Here is a 26,317-nt window from a genome sequence, read left to right on the forward strand (position 1 = left end):
GGTTTAAAGCCAGAGTCTGGTCACGGAATGAGCCTGCATCCTTAACCCCTCCCCGCTCCTGCCTCTCATGATAACAGTCTGCAATATTATTAGTAGGTATTCCTGATTATTTTGTTTCTATTGATTTAAATATTAAACACATTGGTACTTTGTTTTTAAAGAATAACTTTCTGTTTATAAACTGCATGTATCACCAGTAACAAATCCTACATATGTCAGAAATATATGCAGGCCATGAGAGTACTTAAAAATAAACACAAAAATCACAGTTCTCAAATCTGATTCTGAATTTGGCATTTATAAATAATCACACTTAAAGTGTTCTCTCACCTCTATGTCAGCTTTTACGGTGTCTATAGAATTAAATGCCATTTATTTTGCCATGTGTGCCGAATCCTGAGGCCAAGCAAAGGGACCGTTGGGATTGTTAGTCCAAACCCTTCATTTCAGAGATGAGAAACTGAGATCGAGAGAGGTTTTTAAGGTCACACCTGAGATCTTCGTCTCACTTAGAGGCTTCCCACTTGTTCTTTAAACAAGTTTGAGAATTAATGGACCAAGATACAGTTTGTACAGAAAGCTGAAGATAAGATAGTTATGAAATTCTCTCTCTGGTTATTTCTTTTTTTTTAAGATTTTATTTATTTATTTGAAAGAGAGAGAATGAGAGAGAGAGAGAGAGAGAGCACATGGGGGGGGGGTCACAGGGAGAAGCAGACTCCCTGCTGAGCAGGGAGCCAGATACGGGACTCGATCCCGGGACTCCAGGATCATGACCTGAGCCGCAGGCAGTCGCTTAACCAACTGAGCCACCCAGGCACCCCCCTCTGGTAATTTCCAGAATGTTTAATATGAATATGGTGACTTAGGGAAGTCAACGCCAACATTTCCTATCTGACTTTTGGGACAGTTTAATGAAGGATTTAAGTTTTCTTCACAACAGAGAACGTTCACGTTCAGATATGACGTAGATGAGGCCTGAGCAAGGGAAAGTGGCAGCACAGTATTAACCATTAAACTTGGTGTCAAACAGAACTATGCTTGAATCTTGATTTTGTCTCTTAGTAACCCGGAAATCTTGGGCAATTTTTTTCCTGAGCCTTAATTTTCCTATCTGTAAAGTGGAGAGAAGAAGGTTTATTACTTAGGTTGTTGTATAAATTAAATAAGACAATGCATTTTAAGTACTAAAACAATAAAAATACCCCAAAATTGAGTTTCAGGAGCTTCCGTGGTTAAAAAAGGGAAATAGTTAGCTCACAAAAAGTTGACATCACTTTGATACCACATGCTGCACTTCCAGGCTTGTCTGTACCATTGGTTCTTCCAAATTTTAGTAAAAGTATCCCTGAGCAGCTTACTAGAACTTTCTTCTAGACTATGGCAAAAAAGACAGATAAAATCTTTGATAATGCAAAGTCTTTTAAGCTTAAAAAAATATTTCATTGTCTGGCTTAAAATAACATTTTTTAGCATCACGTGCACTCTTCTTCTCCTTGCATTTTACGTTCGAGTTATGCCAAGCCATCTGTTGTTCCCTGAAAATGCCATGCTGTTCCATACTTAACACGCCGTTTCCTTTGTCTCAAATGGCCCTTTTCTTCTTGTTCATTTGCCAAACTCTTGCCTGTCCTCTTGTACTAACGAAGCCCCTAAGAGTCAGGACCCATGCCTTTCTGGCACAGTGCCTGCAACACAGAGTGTATGAGGACCATGCAAATGTTTGTCACAGGAATGAATGAGGAAGATGGTCAAGCAGGACAATACCATTTTTGTTTTAATTAGATTTCATAATAATGTAAGGGAAATTGTGCAGTTGTAAAATGGCTCTCTACAAAAGAAAGAAAAACAGACTCAGAAAATCCAATGGCTGATGGAATTATTATTGTTCAACTGTGAGTTATATTTTCATGAAGGATCAAATTTGAAAGACAATCCTTATTTGCATATGTTTTGATGATTATACCTCTAATATATTGTGTGTCAAAAAATTTTAAATCTAGAGTTATTTTTAATGTGAAAACTAGACAGATCTAATACAAGCCAAACATCTTAACCATCAGTAAAGTACATTACACGGTCCTTAGTTGGCACTATTATTATAGTTTCCAAAATAATACTACATGGTACTCAGTGGAAGGTATATATTCAAAATCTATCTTAAGATATTTATATCAGAATTTCACAAGTCATAAAAATTACCTATGCTTACAATGATGACACTGGAAATTGCTAATTTTTCCTATCTTTTTGTCTCCTGTAAGGTTCCCTGACACTAGAATTTATTACTCAGCACATTACTACCTCTAGTATGAATTTTCTGAGAGCTAAAAAAATAAAACTGGGGCGCCTGTGTGGCTCAGTCGGTTAAGAGTCTGACTTTTTTTTCCCCTTTAAATTTTTATTGTTATGTTAATCACCATACATTACACCATTAGTTTTTGATGTAGTGTTCCATGATTCATTGTTTGCGTGTAACACCCAGTGCTCCACGCAGTACGTGCCCTCTTTAATACCCATCACCAGGCTAACCCATCCCCCCACCCCCCTCCCCTCTAGAATCCTCAGTTTGATTTTTCAGAGTCCATCGTCTCTCATGGTTTGTCTCCCCCTCCGATTTCCCCCCCTTCATTCTTCCCCTCCTGCTATCTTCTTTTTTTTTTTTCTTAACATATATTGCACTATTTGTTTCAGAGGTACAGGTCTGTGATTCAACAGTCTTGCACAATTCACAGCATTCACCATAGCACATACCCTCCCCAGTATCTATCACCCAGCCACCCCATCCCTAAGAGTCTGACTTTTGGCTCAGGTCATGATCTCAGGGTCAGGAGATGGAGCCCCAGGTTGGGCTTCATGCCCAGCATAGAATCTGCTTGAGATTCTTTCCCTCTCCCTCTCCTTCTGCCCCTCCCCCTATGTTTACTTTCTCTCTCTAAAATAAACAAATAAACAAATAAAATCTTAAAAAAAGAAAAATAACTAAAACTGTTCACAAAGTGATCATCTGAAACCAGAAATAAGAATAATTTTTCAGGGGCACCTGGGTGGCTCAGTCGGTTAAGTGGCTGCCTTCAGCTCAGGTCATGATCCCAGGATCTGGGGATCAAGCCCCACAATGGGCTCCCTGCTCAGTGGGGAGTCTGTTTCTCCCTCTGTCCCTGCCCTTACTTGTGCTTTCTCTCTCTCTAAGAAATGAAAAATAAAATTAAAAAAATAATATTTTTTTCATTATCCACTTGTCAATAGGAAATGGTTAGTTTGTGAATTAAAAAAAAAAGCAAATTGGAAAATGACAAAAAATGCCAAATTATCAAAACCCAAACTCCTTTTCAAAGTTTAACTCATGTCCTATCTCCTTTCTGAGGTTCTCCCTACCATTTGATCATTCCTTTCTAAATGACTACATACACATCGTGCCTTTTGGTCTGATTATTTCACATATGTATGTTTTCACTCTCCTAGAGGACTATGAGCTCCTCCTCAAGGAGAAGAGATTATCTTATAAAAATTCCTTCTTAACCCCACTGTGCTGTAAACACAGTAGATACATAATAAATATTTGGTGGTTCTTATTTGTTAACAAACACCAAATGGGGAATTGCAATCACAATAACTGAGATTGTTTTGTACTACTATTATTTGTCATTAAGGAAAGCCCCCAAGGCAAGAATGTATTCAAGGAGGAACAGAGCAGATAGTCTTGTGAGGGGAGTCAAGACAGAAGAATAGCATCAGGGACTAATTCATCATTTGAAAAATAGATTGTCTCCAGTTCCCTAGGCAGTCTACTGCTGAGCAAAGATGAGCTACAGTAACCAGATTGGTTCATTAAAATATGGTCCCTTTGGTTCACCATGACTCATCTTTATGATGAAGCTGTGATTCTGGGAACTGAATGTGCTAATTTTGCTACTCTCATGACACACAAAAGAATAACATAAAACTTAATTTTTAATGACTTCATATTCAGTTTACTGCTCATTGTATAGCTCAACCTCTGTATGGACCCAACATGTAATAAAATTTGGTAATACAAAGAACTGTCATAGCAGTCACTTTGAGCAATGGCCTACTCTAACTGCTTCGTGCTGAAAGTTTGTAGATCTGCCTCAAGGACATGCTCTAGATAACTCCCCATCCTTTAGTATCTCCCATCTCATTGCCCTATTCCACTAAACATCACTGCCATGTTAACATGATTGTTTGTTTTTCACTTCTATATCCCCAGAACAAGTGCCTGATCCATAAAATGTTGAATTAATAAATAAAAATCATTTGCCAGATCAGTTCTAGACCTGAAAGTCTAAACCAAGGACTTGAACTTCAGTTTTATCTGAGACCAGATGAAAAGTAACAGGGGCAGTGAGAATTAAGGGGTCACCATTTGCTTTAGTGATGAGTTAGACAGACTTTATGGTTGCCAGAGGCTTAGTGTTCTGAGGAAATTTTCCATTGTGATATTACTGCCTAGGAAGGGGGCACCTTGTTGGAACTGCCTTCTAAAATTTTTGAGAGGCTTCGACCTCTGAGGAGGAGCAAGTGTCTGTGTGTGTGTGTGTGTGTGTGTGTGTGTGTGTGTGTGTGTGTGTGTGTATGGGGGATGGGAGAAGAGGCAGAGGTGGGTGGAATTGAGGGATACCCAGTAGATTTCACAAGGAGCCTGGTTTCAAAGTCACTGTAGAGCCTGAAATTTGAGTCTCTGGAGGAATCACTTTAATGGTATATATCACCATTTCGTTTAGTTCAAATGCTATGCATTTTACTGAATACATTCATATAATATCTATATTATAAGATCTAGTGTTAGAGATTTAAATATGACATTTTATAAGAATAGTTGAAAAATCCATTAAGTTTCATTAGAAACCCTAGCTTCTGACACAACTCTGGACTAAGAAGTTGTTTGGAAGAAAAATAAATAAATTAAAAATATTCATTAAGAAAAGAACCAGCACTACCACAAGCTACCTGCAGAACCACAAAACGGCAACAACAACAAAACAACAAAGCAATTGAAAAATGAGCCAAAGGTCTGAATATTAAAACTCATGGGCAGGGACAGACCCAAGTTTCTGTAGAGCCTGAGCATATACCATTTAGTGGAACTTCTTTAGAAACAAAACGAAACAATATTACAAAGGCATAGTTACGTATGGAGGGCTGGAAGAGGTCCGGAAGTTGAAACTACACCCATTCCCCGCAGTAGCAGCCTCTGCACATTGCCATGGTCAGTCTGCTCATGCAGGACTGACGGTGTTTGTAGAATAGCTTTGCAGGTAAATTCAAGTCAGAAAAAAATGAGATACATGGAAAAAGAAATGTGGGAAGAATAGGGAAAGAGGCATTGTAGCAGGAATGATGGCATGGTAATTAAGCACTGAAGCGGGAACAATACACAATAGTAATTCTGACAGCAGAAGAAAGTCTTTTTTGAGGGGAGATAGGAAAAAGGAGCTTTGCTTTGTGGGAGCCAAAGAGCTATTTAAATCTGAGAATCCAGTCTGGGGTCATCACTCTGTCATGCTAAAGGCTTATCAACCATAGCACATCTATTTTATTGCTAGAAAATTGCTGGACAATTGCAAAGAGCTCACCCTGAGGACACAAGAGCCAAGGCCTAGGAACATTTTTCCACCTTCCAGACTCTACTTCCCACTTCACCTCACATTCCTCTCCGCTCCTTCTCCAGTCCTGCCACTTCCACACCAATGTGTTTGTTTGTTTGTTTGTTTTTAAAGATTTTATTTATTTATTTGACAGAGAGAGACACAGCGAGAGAGGGAACACAAGCAGGGGAGTGAGACCACACCACAGGAGCAGGAGAGGGGGAAGAAGTCTTCCCGTGGAGCAGGGAGCCCGATGCGGGGCTCGATCCCAGGACCCTGGGATCATGACCTGAGCCGAAGGCAGACGCTCAACAACTGAGCCACCCAGGCGCCCCCACACCAATGTTTCCATACAGATTCTATGTATGAAATAGCGCATTCCTTTGGGTGAAAATTACATAACAAAAGTGATTACATAGATAAAGTCCATTCAAATGCAGGGATTGTACACTTTCAAATGCAAAGATGTTCAAATTTGTCATACATAATGTAAGCCATTAGTCAAGTGGCCTGAGTGAGAAATGATTGTAAAGTCAAACATTCAGACTAGTTTGGAGACTGCTGTGCCTTTTTCTTCTGATGAAGAAGAAAGGCTTTGGAGCCATTCTTTCCCCAGCCCAGTGGGTGGTGAACTGCCTAGATCATGAGCTTGTTGTGGTAGAAACCAGTCTTGTTCATTTTTATTTTTTAATCTCAGGTCTCTCATTCAGTGTGGCATTAATGGGTGCTCAATAAAGTGTAAGAAATGAATGTTTCCTGTGAACACATTAAATGCCTGGAGAGAAGAAAAAACTACATTCAGCATGAGATGCTCAATGTCCACCATATTAGAGATTCTAAAATTACAGAGAGTGCTTTGAAGGGTGCTGACCACTCAAAGGACATAACAACCTTGAAGAAGAAAAAAGAATGGGAGAAGGATGCTTCAGGCCCTGCGTCCTTACCGATTTGTGTACAAGTTAGTTAATAATGATCCCAGTGTCTGTCAGATAACATTTGACACCAATTTAGTAAGAAAGGCAAATAGCCCCAAAGTAAACTTATTTAATGGACATTTCTGAGGAAAAACAAGTTTAAGAGTGTAAGCAATATCCATTCAACCCCATGTCCATTGCCACTTCATCTGTGACTTGTCATGTTTATATTCACCCATAGTCATAAACAAACAAACAAACAGAAACCCTTAAAATTAGGTGCTGTGTCTGTTATTTATGGAGGAAAATAATTTGATAACACACACCAGGGAAGAAATCTTTTAACACGCTTTAAAGGCTTCACATTTCAGCTATCTGAAAAAATTTAACCACAAAATGCAGTTTCATTAAACCAAAGCTACCTAAACTTTTACTGTAGTTGAGATTTACAACTTTAGTAAATTTTAACTTTTCAACTGGAGCAAATAACTTTTTATTCCAATCCATAATCTTTGTTGGCTTTAGAATTAAAATAGCTCCACCCTAAGTGTACAAACCTACACAAGTAACTTTTCTACAACCCACAAAATAGGCATGGTATGAGCTCCCCCTACTGGTACAACACTATTCCCACTTCATGAATCCAGTTAAGGGACCATCCATGCCTGTGAGTTCCAGGGTAAAACAGAATTGCGATCAAATGTTTAAGTTTTAAAAAACCAAGTAACAACCCCAAACAAAACAAAACAGAAAAACAACTATACTCATTCTAAAATAATCCCTGTGAAAGAAATATGCAAAGGACATCTTTACAAACGCTTGACAGCACCTTTTAAGTCCCCACACAAGACTGGACAGGGGAAGGAGGGTGAATTAAATCACTGTCACTCTCAGGATGTTCTGGTGTTCTCATTTGCTTTCCAAAATATCAACAAGCAGAGGTGGGTTTGTTTTGAAGATTTTTTTTTTTATTTGACAGAGATAGAAAGGGCGAGAGAGCACAACCAGGGGGAGCACCAGAAGGAGAGGGAGAAGCAGGCTCCCCGCGAGCAGGTACCCTGATGTGGGACTCAATCCCAGGATCATGACCTGAACTGAAAGCAGAGGCTTCACCACCTGAGCCACCCAGGCTTCCCTAACAAGCAGAGTTTAATTATTGTGGTGTTTGTATAGCCCTCTAACAGCACACGTGAGAGGCTACAGGCTTTAGAGAAAAATAGGGTAGCACCATGGAGGTTCAACAAAGTCTATCTAAGGGCTTTGGGGTTTTTTTTGCAACTGAAAGTGATTTCTAATATATAGCTGTGTGAACCGGAAAACTAAAGGTGGAAGTCATAAGTTTTATATTTCAAGCCACTCAAATTAGTTTTCTCCAGAGGAAAAAAATTCAATGTGAGAGTCATAGCAAATATAGGTAAAAGTGCTATTGTGGAGACATTCGCACTGACAATGCAGGAGAACTGCTACAAAGGTGTTGCTAGTGATAAGCTGTTACAGAAAAAAATACAATGAAAGAAATGGAACTCCCACTCTTTGAGTCAGCAGAAGGGAGCTGTTTCATGATATTTGCTATATTCGTAAGGCTGCAATTTGATTATATTGGATTCTGTTATCACAATCTGTTACATATCCTATATAGAATATAAATACATAAAGCCATTTAAAGGCCAAATTATAGAGCTGTCTATTTTTATATTTTACCTTTTACTGCCACACCAGTGGTGATGCTAAAGCGGTATAAATTAAAAACGGTAAATGAAAAACAAAAACATTAATATATGAAGGCTTTATTGAAAAGCCACTGGTTGAAATCCCAAAAGTATATCAATTTGCTTCCCTCTTGAAGTCTGAGAAAATTGCCTTTAATGAGTATAATAGGCCCAAAGCATGCGCTTATTTTTCATTATTTATTTATATTTTATTTTATTTTATTTTATTTTTTTAGTGATACTTTTTACGAAACATTTTCATGTCCTAAAAGTAAAGCTCCATATTCGTTCATGCTGAATGTGAATGGAGAATTTGAGGATTACAAAATGAGGTAATGGGATTATCTGTTTTCCTTCCCCTTTCCAGATCCTTCTTTACATCGGCATATAACATTTTTGCTCCTACCAGTGTCACTGTGGAAGGGAGTGGACAGTAACTGGAGTAGACGTGGGACACTAGTACATCTGTCATCTTCTTACTATCCTCGTTGGCACTTCCCTGGCCAGGTCAAAGTCATCTTTACTTGTCCTACCGCAGTAATCCTTTCCACTGGTTTCTTTGCTTCCTCTCCTATTTCATCTACCACACATTCTCTACACAGCGGAGAGTAGTCTTTTAAAAAATATAAGCCAGATTACATTACTCCCATTCTAAGGCTTCCCCTGACACTATAAGTAAAACCCAATTCCTTATCACTTCTCCACTTTCTGCTTCTGCCATTTCCTGCTCAATCACCTTTAGAATTAAGCTTCATGTTAACAGGGACTTTTCCTGTATCTCAAGCATCTAAAGCACAGCTGATACAAAGGGAAGACAGAGACGTAAAGTAAGCAAATGAATAGATAAGAACGTCACATCGAGTGATCATTCTTTTTAATAAAGTAAAACAAGGGGATGTAATACAGGGTGGCTGGATTTTGTGGGAAGAGAGAGATTTGCACTGAACTGAATTATAGAAAAGAAAGGTGCTCTAAGATTCACAGGCAGGGCATTTGGAGCAAAGAAAGAGCAAATGTCAATGCTCTAAGGGAGGTCTCAGTGCAATCCAGAAACAGAAAGAAACTAAGTGTAGTTTGAGCACAGTGATTGAGCAGGAAAATGGTAGAAGCAGAGAGTGGAGAAGTGATAAGGAATTGGATTTTACTCATAGTGTCAGGGGAAGCCTTTGAAGGGGAGTAATGTAATCTGGCTTATATTTTTTTAAAAGACTACTCTCTGCTGTGCGAACACACACATGCATAGGGGACTAATAAGCCAATGTCACCTCACACGAAACAGAGAGATGTTCCTCTGACTCCTGCAAAATTCCTACTTAACAGCAACACTTTCCTTTCAATCAAATTAATAAATTTTTAATATATTCCCACATAAAATATTGCAATTTTTAAATTTAAATCCCTGACTTTAAAATATATGGCAGGCTGCACATGAAACAACGGACAAATGGGAAAAATTGGACCTCCAGGGGCTTGAGTTTAAACCCTGGCTGGGCCACTAACTACATGATCCCTGACAAGTAACTCAATCTTTGTGTTTTTTATTTTCTTCATCAGAAAAATAGAGATGATATGTCTTTCTTGCAGAGTTATAGCAGGTATTTACTGTATGGCTATAAAATACCTGACATGTAGTAGGCATTCATTGTAAGTTACTTAATAAAAGTATGAATTAGTCTTTGGAGTGTTATGCCGAGCTTATCAATTACTCAACTGATGTTAGTGGTTCATGTAATTACATATACATACATATTTGTAAATTAGCAGTGATGTGTCTTTACCAGTGTTTCTGTAATTACTCAATTTGGAAGCAACATACCTAAAAGTAATGTTCTACTTGAAGCACTTTCTCATCTATTCCTTATCATTCCCAGTAAGCTCAGGGAGTAGTACGCAACTATTGCATTTTTCTTCTGCTTGGCCTTGTCCCAGACATACAAAAATTATAAACTTCGTCAAAAAAAAAAAAGCTCCCTCAGCATTATCAGTAAATACTGTGTGCTAGAAATGTCACTAATAGTACTTTTTAATTCTCAGATATTTAGAGCTAAAAACGACTTAGAAAAAGTTAGAAAAATATCTCTGAATTCAGAAAAAAATAAGTCTTTGTTGAACCAAATACATCATTAAATACAATAGAGTTCCTTTCATAAATTCATTCAGCCAATGATTTGGAGTTCAAAGTATGCATCATAAATTGTGAATTCCTTTGATTTCTTTTTAAGATTTTTTATTTATTTGAGAGAGAGAGAGAAAGAGACAGCATGAGCGGGGGGGAGGGGGACAGGGAGAAGGATAAGCAGACTCCTTGCTGAGCTGGGAGCCCCACCCGGGCTCCATGCCAGGACCCCGGGATCCATGAGCTGAGTTTAAGTCAGATGCTTAACCCACGGAGCCACCCAGGCACCCCTCCTTTGATTTTTAATATCTTTTTTGTTATTTATTTAGAGTGTGCGCCTGCATGAGTGGGGGCTGAGGGAGGAGCAGAGGGAGAGGGAGAGAATCTAAAACAGACTCCAACCTTAGCACGGACCCTATGCGGGGCTGGATCCCACAACCCTGAGCCCAAATAGAGTTGGATGCTTAACTGACTGAGCCATCTGGGCTCCCCTGATTTTTAATATCTTTGTTTAAGAAAAATGTTTCATGGTCAGGTGTTCTTGAAAAACACTGTTTAAACAAAGTGTAACATGCTTCTTACTGGAAGATTTTTCAGTCTTTCGCACGTGACTGAGGTAAGTAATGGCTTCAGTTTTAGCAGAACTGAGGAGTTTGTTGAAATTTCTGTGCTAAAACTGGAAAAGTCTTGGGCAAACGAAAACAAGTTGGTTATCCTACATGTCACTCTTCAATAGGGGTGAAAATATACTACATTTCCCAATCTCACTTACCTGGATACCCTCTGGTATAATAGCATCCTGAAGCATTCAAGTTCCACAGAACACATTTTCAAAAGTGCCAGGGGAGGGGAAGGTTGTCAGTTCTCCTACTCAGCAGTATTAAACACTGATTTCACAATCTTTGTCTTGTCTGGAAAGAATGAAACCAATTTTTTCCTAATGAAATATGTTCTGGCAGCATTAAATGCTATTTTAGATGGTGGGGAAAATGTGTGTGTGTTAGAGTTAAGAAGAAAACCTACAGCTGGGACATATTTTTCTTGGTTTTCTTAAAACAAATGTGTTAGGGGTATAAAAACAATTGAGAGGGGAAGTGCATTAAATGAGTAAAGATTATATGGGCTAATAATGGAAAGAAATGTTAAGAGTTGGAACATACAAAAAACAATACAGTCTACCCAAGCCCAAAACTACTTAAAATTCCACCTGTATTGTTTCTTGCTTGGACACTAAAACTCTATTTCTACAAAATATTAAACATCACTGCTTTCTCCTTTCTTCTTCTGACATTTTGCATTGAAACATCCTTTTCTCTCTCATCAGATTGCTCTCCTATCTTGTTTCTCCAAACTCTCCTTTTTATCTCCCACAAATATCTTCTTTTATATCTGAGCACAGCATTACCACATTGCTCCAATTTCATTTATGGGGGGAAATAGATGGGATAGAAAAGGGGTGAGAGCTGTGACTCAGAGTTGGTAAAATAAATGGAATCACTCTCTCCTCATTTCTTAAGGAATGATATCTCTTCTGGCATTTCCAATGTCTAATCTAAGTAAGTTGAGGGGCATACTTAGCAGTTACTGGGAAGGAGAAAAGTGGACTCCGCATTCACATATGCATCAACTAATTGCAATTGTAGGAGTTGATATCATTGCCCTGTCATTCATTTATCCGTCCATTATTTTATCCGATATTTATCAAGCACCTACTACATGCCAGGCACAGTTCTATGAAATTGTGCTGGTTACATCTTTACTTTATACTCTAAAATCACTGCTCTAGAATCCCCATGGCATCACGTGCAGGCTCCATCTTCCTCTTCCCTAGATTGTTGCGTATTTCTTAACAGCTGAAGTTCACAGAGTTCTGCTTCCTTATTTCATTCGATCAAGAAAGCTTCTAGATGGAAGGAACTAATATCCAGCGTTTTATTTTGCAAGTAATATTCTTTGACGCTAAAGTACATTTTATGTGGAGTAATCATTGTAATTCCTTGAAAACTCAGAAAAGACAGGCTTTTTACACTGGTTCAATGTCAAATAAATGAAGGCATCAAATGGATTTCCGATTGATTCTATTCTCTGGCCAAAGTCATTTGGTATTTTAATAAGTAATCTGGATGTGAAATAAAGTATTCACATAAGGTAAAATTACCTCAATTACCTACAAACTAACTAACTAGAATCTTAAAATAACTTCAATTTTTTTTCTCTGCATACTACTTTTAGGAGAATGAAGTAAAGCACAAGGGAACAAGTTGATTTACTAGTATCAGATCATGCTTTTCAAAAATAAAGAAAATGCAAAGGAAAAAAACTTTCGGATTAAGCTTGCAGCCTATTTTTGCTAGACTCCTCTTTGGTTATCTTGATTTTCTTTGGGTCTTGGATATACAAGCGGGGGCTTATTTTTGAAGCTGGTTTAGGTTTGTATATATCATCTTGCATATTCTTGGTGGGATGGGTTATGCTTTAATTTTTTATGTTGTTTTTCAGTTCTCTTTTATGAAATTAAAATAATTCTACAGTCTTTTAGTACACAAAGCCCTACAAATTCAACTTTTTTTTCAGATTTCAAATAATTTAATCTGTAGCTCATAAATGTGAATGGAGACATTTTGAAATTCAAGCACACTTTTTTGCTGTTAGTGTCAGAGCCTTATTTCAGCTGAACAAATATTTAATGAGATCCTATTAAGCACCAGGTCTTTTGGTCTGTGTACAGGGGTATTAATAACAATTTTCTCCAGGCAAATATACAAACAGATTATTTCAATGAATCAGGTTGATGATACAAAGCAGAATTGAGGAGAGGTATTTAGACCAATGAGGGGATAGAAGGAAATCTTCCTGTAGAATATGATTCCTGATTTAGTCTTGGAAGATGAATAGTATTTAAGTAAAATCATAGGGAGAGTTTCAGGAAGAAGAAAGAGCATTGGCAAAGCAAAGAGGCATGAAATCAACTGCATTGTATCCCAATGAACTACTGTCAATGAAAAGGTATGCTGGAGTGTCGAGTCTGAGGTGAAGAAGACTAATGATGAGGATGGAGAGGCAGGTACTAGAGTAATTCTGGAGGTCTTTGTTTCTCCTACTGGAAGACTGACTTTAATCCTAAGGATGATGGACAGCCATTGTTGGGGTGTAAGCAGGACAATGATATGTTCAGGTAAGTGTTTTATATAAATCATTCTGACTGTGTGAGTAAGAAAATTTTAGGATGACAAGACAAAGCAGGGAGACCTGTTAGGAGGCTGAAATAGGGGACTGGTGGATGATCTAGAGATACAGACTTGGGAACTATCCACAATGGAAAATCCAGTGTGTGCTGATTTATAGGATCAGACTGGCTTTATAACTCTGCCACATCCTATTTCAAAGCACAGCTTGGCATACGGGAGCTCTCTCTTAGTGAAAGCCCAAGGGAGTTTCCTGAATCGATGGCTGAACATTGGACACTATGGACCTCAAAAGCAGTGAGAGTGTGAGCTTCCAGAGTATAACCATTTCATATCATTCCATTTAAGAAGCAGTATAATAACTCTAGTACTAATTCCCTTCTTTTTCTAAACTGCCAGCTGTGTTTCTCTTTAATTATATTTTAAAATAACACCTACTTTCAAAGACAGCCCATTCAAGCTGCTATTATGGTTGTCTTTTGAGTAACTGAATAAAGTCTTCAACATTGTACACTCTCCAACCCTTAAAATCTCAAAAAGCATCATGAAGCTGGAAGGGTTGAGGAAAGATAATGCTCTCTAGCTCAACATGTCTTTTCACAAAGTTTCCAACCAATACCCTTTAAATCAATGCATCAGAAATTCTACTTGCCCAAAGGCCATGTTTTTCCGTTAGCACTACGGTCTCTGGAGAAGACTGTCAGTGTAGCTGGAATGATTCTTGTCCTAATTTAGTGCTTACAAGATCATGAGAAATTTCTCAATTTTGCCGGGAACAAATATGTATAGAGCACGTCAACTTTACATAGAAGCCATCATAAAGATGGGTTTCCTTTTTAACTGATTTCATAATAATCTTTCTGTTTGTGGCCTTTACCAAAAAAAAAAAAGTAATAACAAAACAGTCACTTATTCAGGCAAACTATGGGATTAAGGTGTGAGAAAAGCATCTGGAAAATGAGAAAATGGGGGAAAAGATTAAGGTTATAAGAAATATTTAATTAGGAATGGATTCAGTTTAAATGATCCATCTGAAGAACAGGTTCTTGGAAGCATCAGACCTTGTTTAAAATCCAGTTAGTTCTCTTTTTATTCTTCTCAAAGGAATCAGTAAGAATACAAAACTGTAAGATTTTTCAGAACCAGTTTATGAACTGACAGGTTCTGGAATAATTCTTTTGGTTTGACTCACTGAGCCAGGATGCTAACATTATTTAAACATCATTTTCTATTTATTCCTGGATTTTTTTTTTAATTCTAAAGCTATAACAACTGTGTAATTTACCAGAGAAAATGAAATTGCTCTTTGTTAAGTACACTTTGAAAATCATATGCTACAATATGTATTGTACATTTAGTACAGTAAAAAAAAGCTATATTTTCATATCCAAATTTGAAACCAATTCAGGGCAATTTGGCATGCACTGCAGCATAGAGAGAAACTCCTATGTATTGGTAACAAGTAAAATTTTCTGCTTGCTTAAAAATATAAAAACAGAAGAAGGACATCTTAAATAAAACCCCAAATAAAAAGTACCTCAAGAGAAAAAAATAGATTAGACTATGGTAAAACCTAGAATATCTGTTCAGTAAAGGACTGCAGACAATGTCCCTCAGATGGGTAGCAGACTGATTTTATATCTAAGATACACAAGCGATATTCTAGAGAATATAACACCAACTCCTGAAAATCAACAACCACCAGACAAAAGAAACTTTAGCTCCTTACTTAAACACAGTGCATTCTCAACACAGATCTTGTAAAATCACCAGTCAGATCACAACATCCTCTTCTGCTCTGGACCCCCAATGGCTTCCAGTTCACTCACAGGAAGAGCCAAGGCCTACATGAAGGTCTACAGAGTCACCCCCACCTCTCTTTCTCATCTCCAAGCACCATCTCCCTCACTTAGTCCAACTACCATCCTCGGATCCCCCAGGTATGCTTTCACATTTGCAGTTATCCTGGAATGCCCTCTCTTTGCTTATCTGCAAAGTTTGCTTCTTCATTTCCCCCTTATCTTTGTCCAAGCCTTCCTGATCATCCCAAACTAATTAGTAGCCTCCCCCACTCCCCTCCACACACGACCTTTCCTTATCCCACTTTTTTCCTCCTACAGAGAAGTCATTAGCATATGACGATCTATATTTTCCCTTGCTTATTTGTTAACTGTTTGGGTCTCTTCACAAGAAATAAGCTCCACAAGATCAGAAATGTTGTCTGTTTCTTTTCCTTGTTTTAAATTTATGAGGATTATAAAGGATGCCTTGATGCAATGTTCACATTTTCCCCTTCTCAGCTACCAGGAGGGTTGTAGACAGGCAGTTCATAGCTGAATCTCTCCCGAGGTCTAGTATGCAGTTAAGGAGAGCCACCTGGCCCAAGGTTGCCCACATCAGGGGTGATCAATGGTGGATGTGAAGGCCAGCCCCACTGTTCTGATTCAGCACGACTAAAAGGGGCCCTCCCATCTGGAGAGCTCCATTCCAGCCCTGCCATGGCTTTTCTTTTTAACTGCACCAGTTCAGCTTCTCCTTCTGCTCAGTCTTAGTTTCCACCCTTCCACAGACACTTATCGTGAGATTACTACTCAGTATGCTTCGAATGCACAAATTTCAACCTTAAGGTCTACTTCCTGGGAATCCCTGACAGGACCACAGATGAAGGAAACAAAAACAGAGAATCTAAGTAAACTGCCCGTGGTCACGTTGCTAGTAAGTGGTGGAGCCAGGATCAAACCTACAGATTCTAGCTACAGAGCTTGTGTTTTTAATCATTTCTTCCTGCTGCTACACACATAACCATACTTCCCCCTCCCACCACCAATAATTTAAAATATATTGAATTCCTTGGAGTGAATACTTAAGATGGGATTAGGGGTGGAAGATGAAGGGAAAAATTAACAGGAGAATAAATGGCAATCATTATGTGCCATGGACTGAGGAGTATGATTAACTTAGATAATAGAAAACAACAAAAACCCATAGTGGTTTGAGTACTGCGTTGAATAGACCAGATGATTTCAGTGGGAAATGAGAGTGGGAAAGGGGCAAGGTGATGGGATAATGAAATCTTGTATGATTGTTGATAGGATTTATGATTTATATAAACCACAGAATATGGGGTCTGGTATAGTTGTGGCAAAGAGCTACTGCAAGAGGTAGGGTAACCTTGTGCCCTATCATTTCCTCCATTCTTGGAGTTCAAGGATGGATTTAGCTATCACATTCACTGTTGTTGGGTTTGCAGGTAAGCTGTTCATCCTTCATTGTCATCATTCACACATCCAAAGGCTACTGTTGTGGATAAATAAATTAATGCTATGACAGTGCTTTTTATAAACCATAGAGTGTTTTACAAATAGTTAAAAATGTGTATAGACATCCTTACAGATTTATCTAAGCATGCTCTGACATCAAGTGGAACTCTAATAAAATCTTTCCATCTATTTTGAAATAATTTCTTTCTATGAAGCTCAAGTCCCCTTCAAAAAACTTTGTAATGCTTAGAATCCTAATGGAAATTCTTCCTTGTAAGTGTACTGAACTCCTCATATTGTGAATGGATTCCATTTCTTCTTTTTTTGTTTTCTGTGGAGGCAATATGCCTGCCATTATAGTTTCAAGAGTAATTATTTACTGTTTTGAAATTTTAAACATTATTCCTTATTTCTTGCCTGTCTTGTGTAACTGCAGTTCCTCTGATATCAACACTGATTAAACTTCCCTGCAAGATGCAGAGAAGCTGTCTCCTCTAAATACTGAAAACTATGATTGGATTTGTAGATTCTTATTATCTCAGCATCAATACTTTAAACCATGGACTTAAAAATAACCGATTAAAAGATTCAAACTTCTAATTAAACTCTTCCGAGAAATTATATTCTTAGAATAAATGAGAAAAAAGAGCAAAGGTAATATAAATTATTTTAATTTCATTTTTAATTTTTTGAATTTCAAAGTTCCTTGCATTAGTTTGTTATAATCATCTTTCTTATAAGCAGATAGTATTCTCTTTCACTGATAAGATAAATGACTCTCCAAGGAGACTGAGAGTAAAGATCAAATAGGCATCCTTCAAGCCAATTAAAAATTTAGAATACACATCTTCTGATTCGTAATCCAAAGCCATTTCTATCACACTGCTTACAATGATTGCATTTCTTTTCCTAGATACGGTTTTAAAAAACCCAAATAGATGATTCAGACAAAAGTTTGTAGCATCCATTTGACATTCTCAAGCAATCTTCTCTAGAAATTCAGACAACTATTACTACCTATTGGGGGAAATTTTATTTTTATTTTTAAGATGGTAGTCATGTGTGAAAACAAAGTATAGCCAAGTGGATAACAAAGGTTCCTTTCTCCTCCCTTTTCTCACTGTTTCCCCATTCTGTTTGCTTTTTGTATTCTTTTCAATTTCATTATCCATTACATGTTCCTCATTCATTCTACCTCTATTTCATTACTCCACTACAATATTGCTTTTCTTTGAGGTAAAGAGAAAGTAAAATGGATTGCAACCCAGGAAAAGTGGGGATAAAATTTCAGTTGCAGTTCCGATGGCTATATGCCCATCACCAGGCAAAAGAGAGCTCTCAGGTATAGGATAGCAAAAGCGAGGATAGTTTCCACTTTCTCCCCATGTGTATTGCCCTGGAAGAATCTCAGATTTTGCATACATGGTAGAATTTCTTTATTGAATCAGTACTTCAGCTGAAGCTGTTTACAAATGATGCCTGTCAGACTTGGGCTGTCATGGAGAAAATGCATGGTGAGGCATATTGTGCTTGCTAGAACTTGACCGTGATAGTAAGGTAGAGAAGGTACAAATCGAGGTTAGGAAAGGGAATGTGTACAGCAACATGGAAGAGAAAAATTACTTAGCCTTATATAAGAATATTTTATGGAATGAATATTCAGTTTCTTGTTATTTACAGTATATTTAACATTTTATTTCTGCAGGAGATTTTTCTTTTGATAATTAGAATCATAATTTTTCCCATTGTGGGCTGAGAAGAGAATTTACATGTAATCTCCTTGAGAGTAAAACACTGCGTCATATTCATTGTTACAGCTGCAGAAACCTTGCCACAATACCTAGGTTATATTAGGTTTGTTCAATTCAACCGAATTCCTGAATATCATCAAATTCAGATTAGAAACATAAGGATTTTTAAAAAATAATTTTCAAGTTCTCAAACTTCTTACAATACTGTTTGCTAGTTTTTAGCAAGCCACATAACCAGAAATAGTAGCTTAGGGTCTAAAATTTGTTGCAATGTGAACATCGCTTGCTCTACCCAAAATGTATATAAAGTGAATGTCTTAATTATGGACATCTGAGTAATACCATATATAATTAATTTGCACAGGGCAATTTTGCATGAAATAAAAATATATCATAAATGGTTTCACACAGCTAAGTTATCACAATTACCTGGATATTAAAAATCAGTCTTCATACTAATAGTGGATGTAAAATTGATTTGTTACTATACATATCTGACAATCATTTATTAAATAATTCTTTTAAAACTATATAATTCTATAAATTCTATAATAAGACCCAATGCTTCCTTTAACCTCATGAAATGAAAATGTACCCATGGTATCTTTCCTGTATACCTTAGAGACATTTCATTTCTATAGACATTATCATACAACTTCCCATAAGATTTTATTAAAATTTAATTGTGGATTCTCCCAGACCCATAGCAGGATAATACATTTGTAATTATTTTAATAGTTAAAATATAGTTTTCACTTTACCGGACTAATTTTTTGTTTTTAGGAATCTATCAGAAATCTAATCAATCCAGAAATATTTTTAAAAGAGAATAATGGAAAATATTCATAGCTTTGTCTTCATAATATGACTAGAAGACTGAAAGAAAAGCAGGGGTTAAAAATTATCCTTTAACCACCCACACACCCCTAGATTTTGAGAAGAGGTTTCTTTAATACTTTTTTCTTACTGCAGTATTTGTTGCTTAAGGAAGTCTGTGGGTGGATAAGATGTTATTATCCCTCCTACACACACCCGTTTTCTTATTTACAACATTAAATCTCCATATATATAAGTACTTGAAACACCAACCCTTTTCTTTCAACTAAGTTCTGAAATTCTTTGGAATCTGGTCCACACATTACCACACATTACCTTCCTATAGGACACATTCATAGTAAATTATAGGTTATCCTGATTTTTTTCAAGGGTGAGTCTATCCAAAAAGGGTGTCTGAAGTGGATGCCTTTCTAATTTTTTTTTCTGAAAACAGAATTCCAACTTCTTGTCAGAAAACAGCAAGTCTTATGCTCAAAACTAATAATACAAAATTATTTTTTGGATTAATGAGTTTCCTTAAATACTAAGAAGATACAGTCATTAACATGGGAAAAGTCAACCTTTAAGATTTGTATGCAGTATTTCTTATTACACTACAGATTACCTTTGTAAGTGAATACCCATTTGTAGTTCATGCTGGAAACATAATAAACATGTTTTACCTAAATATAGTTAGCTCCTTGAATTGTTTCATCTGAATAAACAGATCGATAGTTAAAAATTTTTAAACTCCTTATGAAATACGTATAATGTTATGAAACCTTTATATCCCTTTCTAATTGTAGTAAAAATGTTCCCTCAAATACAGTAAATGACAGATATGCCCTTGTGCAAATGGGTTAAACTTAAATTATTTTAAAGTGATCAGGCCTAATCTTCATTGCTAATATAAAATTCATTCATTTAAAAAATACAAGACAATTTTTAAAAAGCAAAAAATTTATGTATTTTGAAGTGATTTTGGATTTGGAGATTTAATGATATCATTTATAATAGCCACACATACAATGTGTTTTGCAAATAAAATTTTTAACTTCACTATTCAGATCAATTCTTTCCAGTTGGGAATTATATTAACTTTTGTTAAAAGAAATTAGAAAAATAATCATTAACCACCCAAAGTGCTTGCAAAGATGCCCCAATTATTAACTAAATACACATTACTGAGAATATATCCTACAGAGGCCGGTTAGAACAATCACTAGCTAGGATTGATGTATTAACCAAACAATCACAGGTAATTTAATCACTTCTGGTTAATTCAAAGGAAACTGTTTCTGGCTCTTCTGATACCTTGATAATAGGAACTGTCAGAATACAGAGGCAAGTCCATCTTCTATGTAGCAGAGGTAGTGAGTCAAATATATTTTATGAACAATCCAATGGATATGTGAATTGGAATTCTGCAGGTTACTCTAAACTAGGTTTTTAGGTTATAGTTATCCAGCTTTTTTGGCACCTTGTAATAGAGTAAAAAATTAAAGAAAATTAAAATCATTGCTATTTCAGAGCAAAGTAAGACAAAGACTAGAAAAAAGTAATTTAGTTAAAAAAACTTGTTTGGTCTCTAATTTAAAAAATAGTTTATGCAGTAGGAGTAAATACTCATTATCACAACTTTCAGAACAACAACTATTTAAAAAGAGTACAACTCAGAATTAAATAGGTTATATGGTCTTTTCTTTTTGTAAAGCAATTATCTTTAAGAAGTTGCTTTGTTTTTTTTTTCCCTCGAAGTTACTCTAAAGTACCTATAATTGAAAGGAAGAGTAAAAAGCAAACAGGAGAAGAAAATAAGAAAAGGAAAGTGGTTTCCAACTTAAGGACAAAGTTCAAGTTATAAACATCATATCCTTGACATCAAAATTATTTCCTAAAAAATTACCTTATTTAGATCACTGGATAACATAATGAACCCCAAATTTCAATATGGAATGCAACAAGGAAGAGTGAAGTTGATTTCATTTTCACTTGCATGAGCTAATTACAATGAACGAAAGCTGGACACCAGTGTCTGAGACATAAACTATGCCTTCTTAAAAAATCAATTAAAATGAGGAAATGAATGTGATATTATAAGGGACTCAAATAGAAAAAAACATATCATGACATTTTAATAGAAAGAGCAATGAAGATTTTCTGTGTTCTGTGGTCTAACTTGTTTTGCTTTTGAAGATGCTAAAGAATTAACAAGACTTGTTGCATGAAAAGCGGCACAGTTGAAACTCAACACAGTATCTGCAAAATCAGGTAATCTATATATAAAGACTAAATATATCTGGGAAATAAACAGGATTTTGCATAGGAACAACTCCCTTCCAAAAGCAACACTTTTAAAATTGATTAATTCCTTAATATTCCAATGGTGAAATATCTACTTAAGCAACTATCTTTTTCCTTTCTTTTTCTCTTTAAGATTTAATTTGTTCTTTTAAGCTCTTCTTTTCAAACAGCTAGAGAAGCTTTCTTAGGAATGCTATATTAATCAGCCAACCAGCAGGAAAACAATTTCTTAGAAGTAGTGAAAGACTGTCCTAACATCAAATGACTGTCCAATGTCATGTAGCACTGAAATAAATTTTATGCTCTCATGGTACTAAATCTTGACTCCTGTTCAGTTTTAGTCTTTATGGGAAAAAATTGTGCTTCAATATTTTGCTGTAATTGTGTTCTCTAGGTATTGTTTATTTAAACTAGTTAAGCCTTTCATTACATAAAGCACCTTGATAAGTCTTTGAAATATTGCCCAAACTAGGTAAGGTGTGATAAGTCAGATCTTTCCTGAACCCAAAACCTTTTATTTATCTTTTATCAAATTCTGCATTTAAAAACTAAAATTTACTTTGGATCATACATTTGATCAGTTTATACAACTTAAGCAAGGCCCTAAGAATGTATGTTTTTTGTTCATTCTCTTTTTATTTCTTGTTGAAATTTTATATAATTTTTTTCTTGCTGTGTATAAGGGTGGAATTTTGTTTGGATTTCATTTGAAAAAGCATTTTAAGAAATTTACAATGAAGATTCAATTCATAAAGTCTTATTTGGCAGGCAGGACATCAGATCAAATTTTAAAAGTTTCTGCCTCTCTTTTATCTTATATACTTCCTTGAACACATAATTTAATAATGAAAACATGTCTTACTTAGTAAAAATTAATTTAACCAAAGAAGTAAAGATACTGTATTATTTTAATTGGCTTAAATTCTGTTTATCATTTTTACTTTCTTTTATGAGAAGAAAGTTTTCAGTTTCAAATTATTGATTTGATAATTAAGACCTGTTCGCATGGTAGTTATGTATGTGTTAATATCAATACTTGGCAATTTAGGGCAATATTACATATTTTAAAATCTCAATATTTAAGTGATTTCTTCATGAATTCTTTCTGCCCTGCCAAATGATCTTGGAAGCTTCTGTTAGGAAGTTTTGACATGCAAATCTATCTCAAAGATAAGTTGGGCACAAACAAATAAAGGAACAAGAAAGATTAGATGAGGTAAAGTTCTTAAGTAAGATTCATAAATATATTAAATAATTTGCATGGTATATACATTTGCTTAATAAGTAGAATGATACTTTTTCATTTGCCTCTTTCCTAAAATGCAAAATGTGAATTTGTCTCAGATATCTGTAATGGTAAATACATAAGCAAATATCCATAAATGATATCCACATGTAAGTCTTCAAATATATAAAAAGACAAATCTTACCTCCATCTCCAGATCCTGATCCTGCATCTGGCGGGGGGAAGAGAAATAATTTGGTTTTGTTTGAAAAACATATTCAAAAACTATTTATGACTTTATTTAGTTCATGTTTACTTCCTTTATTAAGACAGTAATATAATGGAGAAAATTACTAATATTTAATCTGAAAGTGTATATTCATATCAGTTTAATTTAATTTGTGTAATATAACTTATCAAATAAATTTTCTATTATTTTCATTCTTAAACTTTGTAAAAAATTATTATCTAGCTTTGATAGTATAGCCTATTTTAATTATTACATTCTAAAATTGACTGTGTAAAATCTGTCATATTTTTATTTTAACCAGGATGGATTTGGTGCCATTAACAAAAAAAAAAAAAGAAAGAAAATGAAATGCTCATAACAGTGAGATTCAGAAATTAAACAGGCTAAGACATGTGGCAAATAAACTCATAATTAAGGCTTATATTATTGTAAATCGCATATACACAAAAAGAAAAACAGTTTATAGATAATTATCTTTTTATATAATTGCTAATATGTTTTCCAAATACCACAATTGTGGATGAGTTTATCTGCCACCAACAACATCCTTTGTTTTTTTAATTAATTAATTTTTTATTATGTTAATCACCATACATTACATCATTAGTTTTTGATGTAGTGTTCCATGACTCATTGTTTGCATATAACACCCAGTGCTCCATTCAGTATGTGCCCTCTTGAAGACCCATCACCAGGCTAACCCCTCCCCCCCCCCCCCCCCCCCCCCCGCTCCTCTAGAACCTTCAGTTTCTCAGAGTCCATAGTCTCTCATGGTTCGTCTCCCCCACCGATTTCCCTCCCTTCATTTCTCCCTTCCTACTATCTTCTTTTTTTTTTTAACATATAATGTATTATTTGTTTCAGAGGTACAGGTCTGTGATTCAACAGTCTTGCACAATTCACAGCACTCACCATAGCACACACCCTCCCCAGTGTCCATCATCCAGTCACCCCATCCCTCCCACCCCCCACCACTCCAGCAACCCTCAGTTTGTTTCCTGAGATTAAGAATTCCTCATATCAGTGAAGTCATATGATACATGTGTTTCTCTGATTGACTTATTTTGCTCAGCATAATACCCTCCAGTTCTTTGTTTTTTTGAAATCATTAGAAGAGAGAGATTAACTTTTGTCTTTGTGTTTAAAAATTGGATACATCCTAAATGATGCTGGCAGAAAAAAAGGATACCCTCCTTCTGCATTTCTCTTTTTTTCTTCTCTCCCCTCCTTCCTACAGAATTGCAGTTGGTCAAAGTTGTCTATTTCTGACAACTGAGTTCCCAGAGACACCCAGTTTTCTCACTGGGAGTCAAGACCATTGATTTTCCGTCCGGTTCTACCTCTGAAGTGTAAACATCATCTGCCTTCTGCTTCCCTACTTCTTTTCATTCTAAATACATTTGGTTATGTATTTTTAATGTTAATACTGGGGAATAAGACTAATATTGGTATTTTCTGTCTGAAATGCCTCATCTCACACTGAAATCTCAACCAGGATTCAAGAACTATACGGAATGCCACTTCTATGAATTTGTGTTTGATGCTTTAGTACAATTTAAGAAACAAAACAAAGCAAAAACCCAAGCCTCCATTATTTCTACTTGTTTGCCTCCACAACAGTTTATGAGAGGCATGGTATAAAAAATGATATGGTATATGAAAATCCACAGAAGGTTGACATATGGAAGAATAGATGCCTCCTTCAACATTCATGCTTGTCATTGTGTTAGGCATTAGCAGTGTCATGAAGGAGCAGTAGTTTAAATAATGAGCCTTGGTGGAGACTCCTATTAACTAAATTCACAGGGTCTAACACTGTATTAAATCAGAAAGCCAAGTTATTTATTAACTGCTAATGTGACTAAAACATATGTCTTTAAGCCAGCAGATTCTTTTCTTAAAGCAAGCTAATTGGTAAAACAACTTATAATAAAAACCCTTCTTAGTAAATATATAATCAAATAAGGATTTTGATCATATGCCTTGACTATTTAATGATAACAGATCAAGAAAGGCTAAAGCATTTGTCACCATAATAGAATAGTCCTGTCAACTGAACTGCTAATCATAACACATGGCACCATCACTTTTGGATGGGACAATGCTTGAATGGTCAATGTTTGTACACTTTCACAGTAAAATTTTAACTAAATTTCTTTCAACTAATTTGAAAGTTTAATTCAGTATTACTTATAATCATCAGAGGCTAACAGGTTGTACTATTATAGCACTAATATATTTTACGTGTTTTGGTTGAATGTGTAGAGTTTCTCTTTTCTTCCTCATTACAACTGTAAACTTCTTTAAATCAAGAACCATGTCTTGTTCAGCTTTTTATACTTATATGCACGTAAGAGGAAATACATAAAAGCTTATAGATTCAAACCTTCAAACATTACTCATTTGGTAACATAAGGAATGTTATCTAATCTTCCTAAGCTTATTTGTCCTCTACTCAGTATAATAATAATGTCTATCTCATTGATAGATTTTGAGACTTACTGCACAATAGCAAATTTTAAATGATTATCACTGTGTCTGGAACACAAAAATTAAGATTTTGAATAAACATCTTGCCTATTCATCTACAGGTTTTCTAATAAATATATAGGGTTTGGAAAAAGCAAAAAAAGAAATGGCAGTAGTATATTGGCTTGTATTTCTCATGTATCTTTCTAAAAAGTCAAGGGCCATGGTTCTTAAGACAACTTTTGTTTGATTTGACCCAAATCAGGTAAGTAGGAAACAAAGGAGGAATAGGTGGAAAAAATAATCACAAGTCCACCAAATCATTATGAAATAATGATGGGAAGCTTTAATGGTTTCTCTAGTATAAGGTAAATAAGTAGCCTACTGAGGTCTTACTGGTGAGACAGAAACACCTAAGAAGTCATGCTCTTGATCCTGAAAGTCTGAACTCCTAGTCAATACATTTCTTATAACACAAAAAAGCGAAATTGACAGCAAAGCTATTGAGCAAACTGTCCAATAAGAAACCATTTTTGGACCGAAAAAAAAAAAGATTTGTAAGTTCAATGAAGTATAAAAAAGTTATATCTTCTACTGCCTTTTATTCCTAGAGATCACAATTTGCCATCTCTATTTAGTGTCAAATAGCATTAAAAAATAAATGGAAAATCTGCAAAGAAAAGAATGAGAATTTATTTTAGATCAAAAG

General features: G+C 35.8%; 1 protein-coding gene across 3 annotated transcripts in view; it reads right to left on the reverse strand.

Moving 5' to 3' along the window:
• The window catches only part of TMEFF2 (transmembrane protein with EGF like and two follistatin like domains 2), a 224,389-nt gene that overhangs the window by 185,541 nt on the left and 12,531 nt on the right, over window positions 1–26,317 (reverse strand). For all 3 annotated transcript variants that reach the window (XM_027588030.1, XM_027588032.1, XM_027588031.1), the window contains exon 4: window positions 23,095–23,121. In XM_027588030.1, the coding sequence (XP_027443831.1) occupies window positions 23,095–23,121 (27 nt within the window). The remainder of the gene's footprint in view (window positions 1–23,094; window positions 23,122–26,317) is intronic.

This window comes from Zalophus californianus, chromosome 3 (genome assembly GCF_009762305.2).
Source record: "Zalophus californianus isolate mZalCal1 chromosome 3, mZalCal1.pri.v2, whole genome shotgun sequence".
NCBI classification, from domain to species: domain Eukaryota; kingdom Metazoa; phylum Chordata; class Mammalia; order Carnivora; family Otariidae; genus Zalophus; species Zalophus californianus.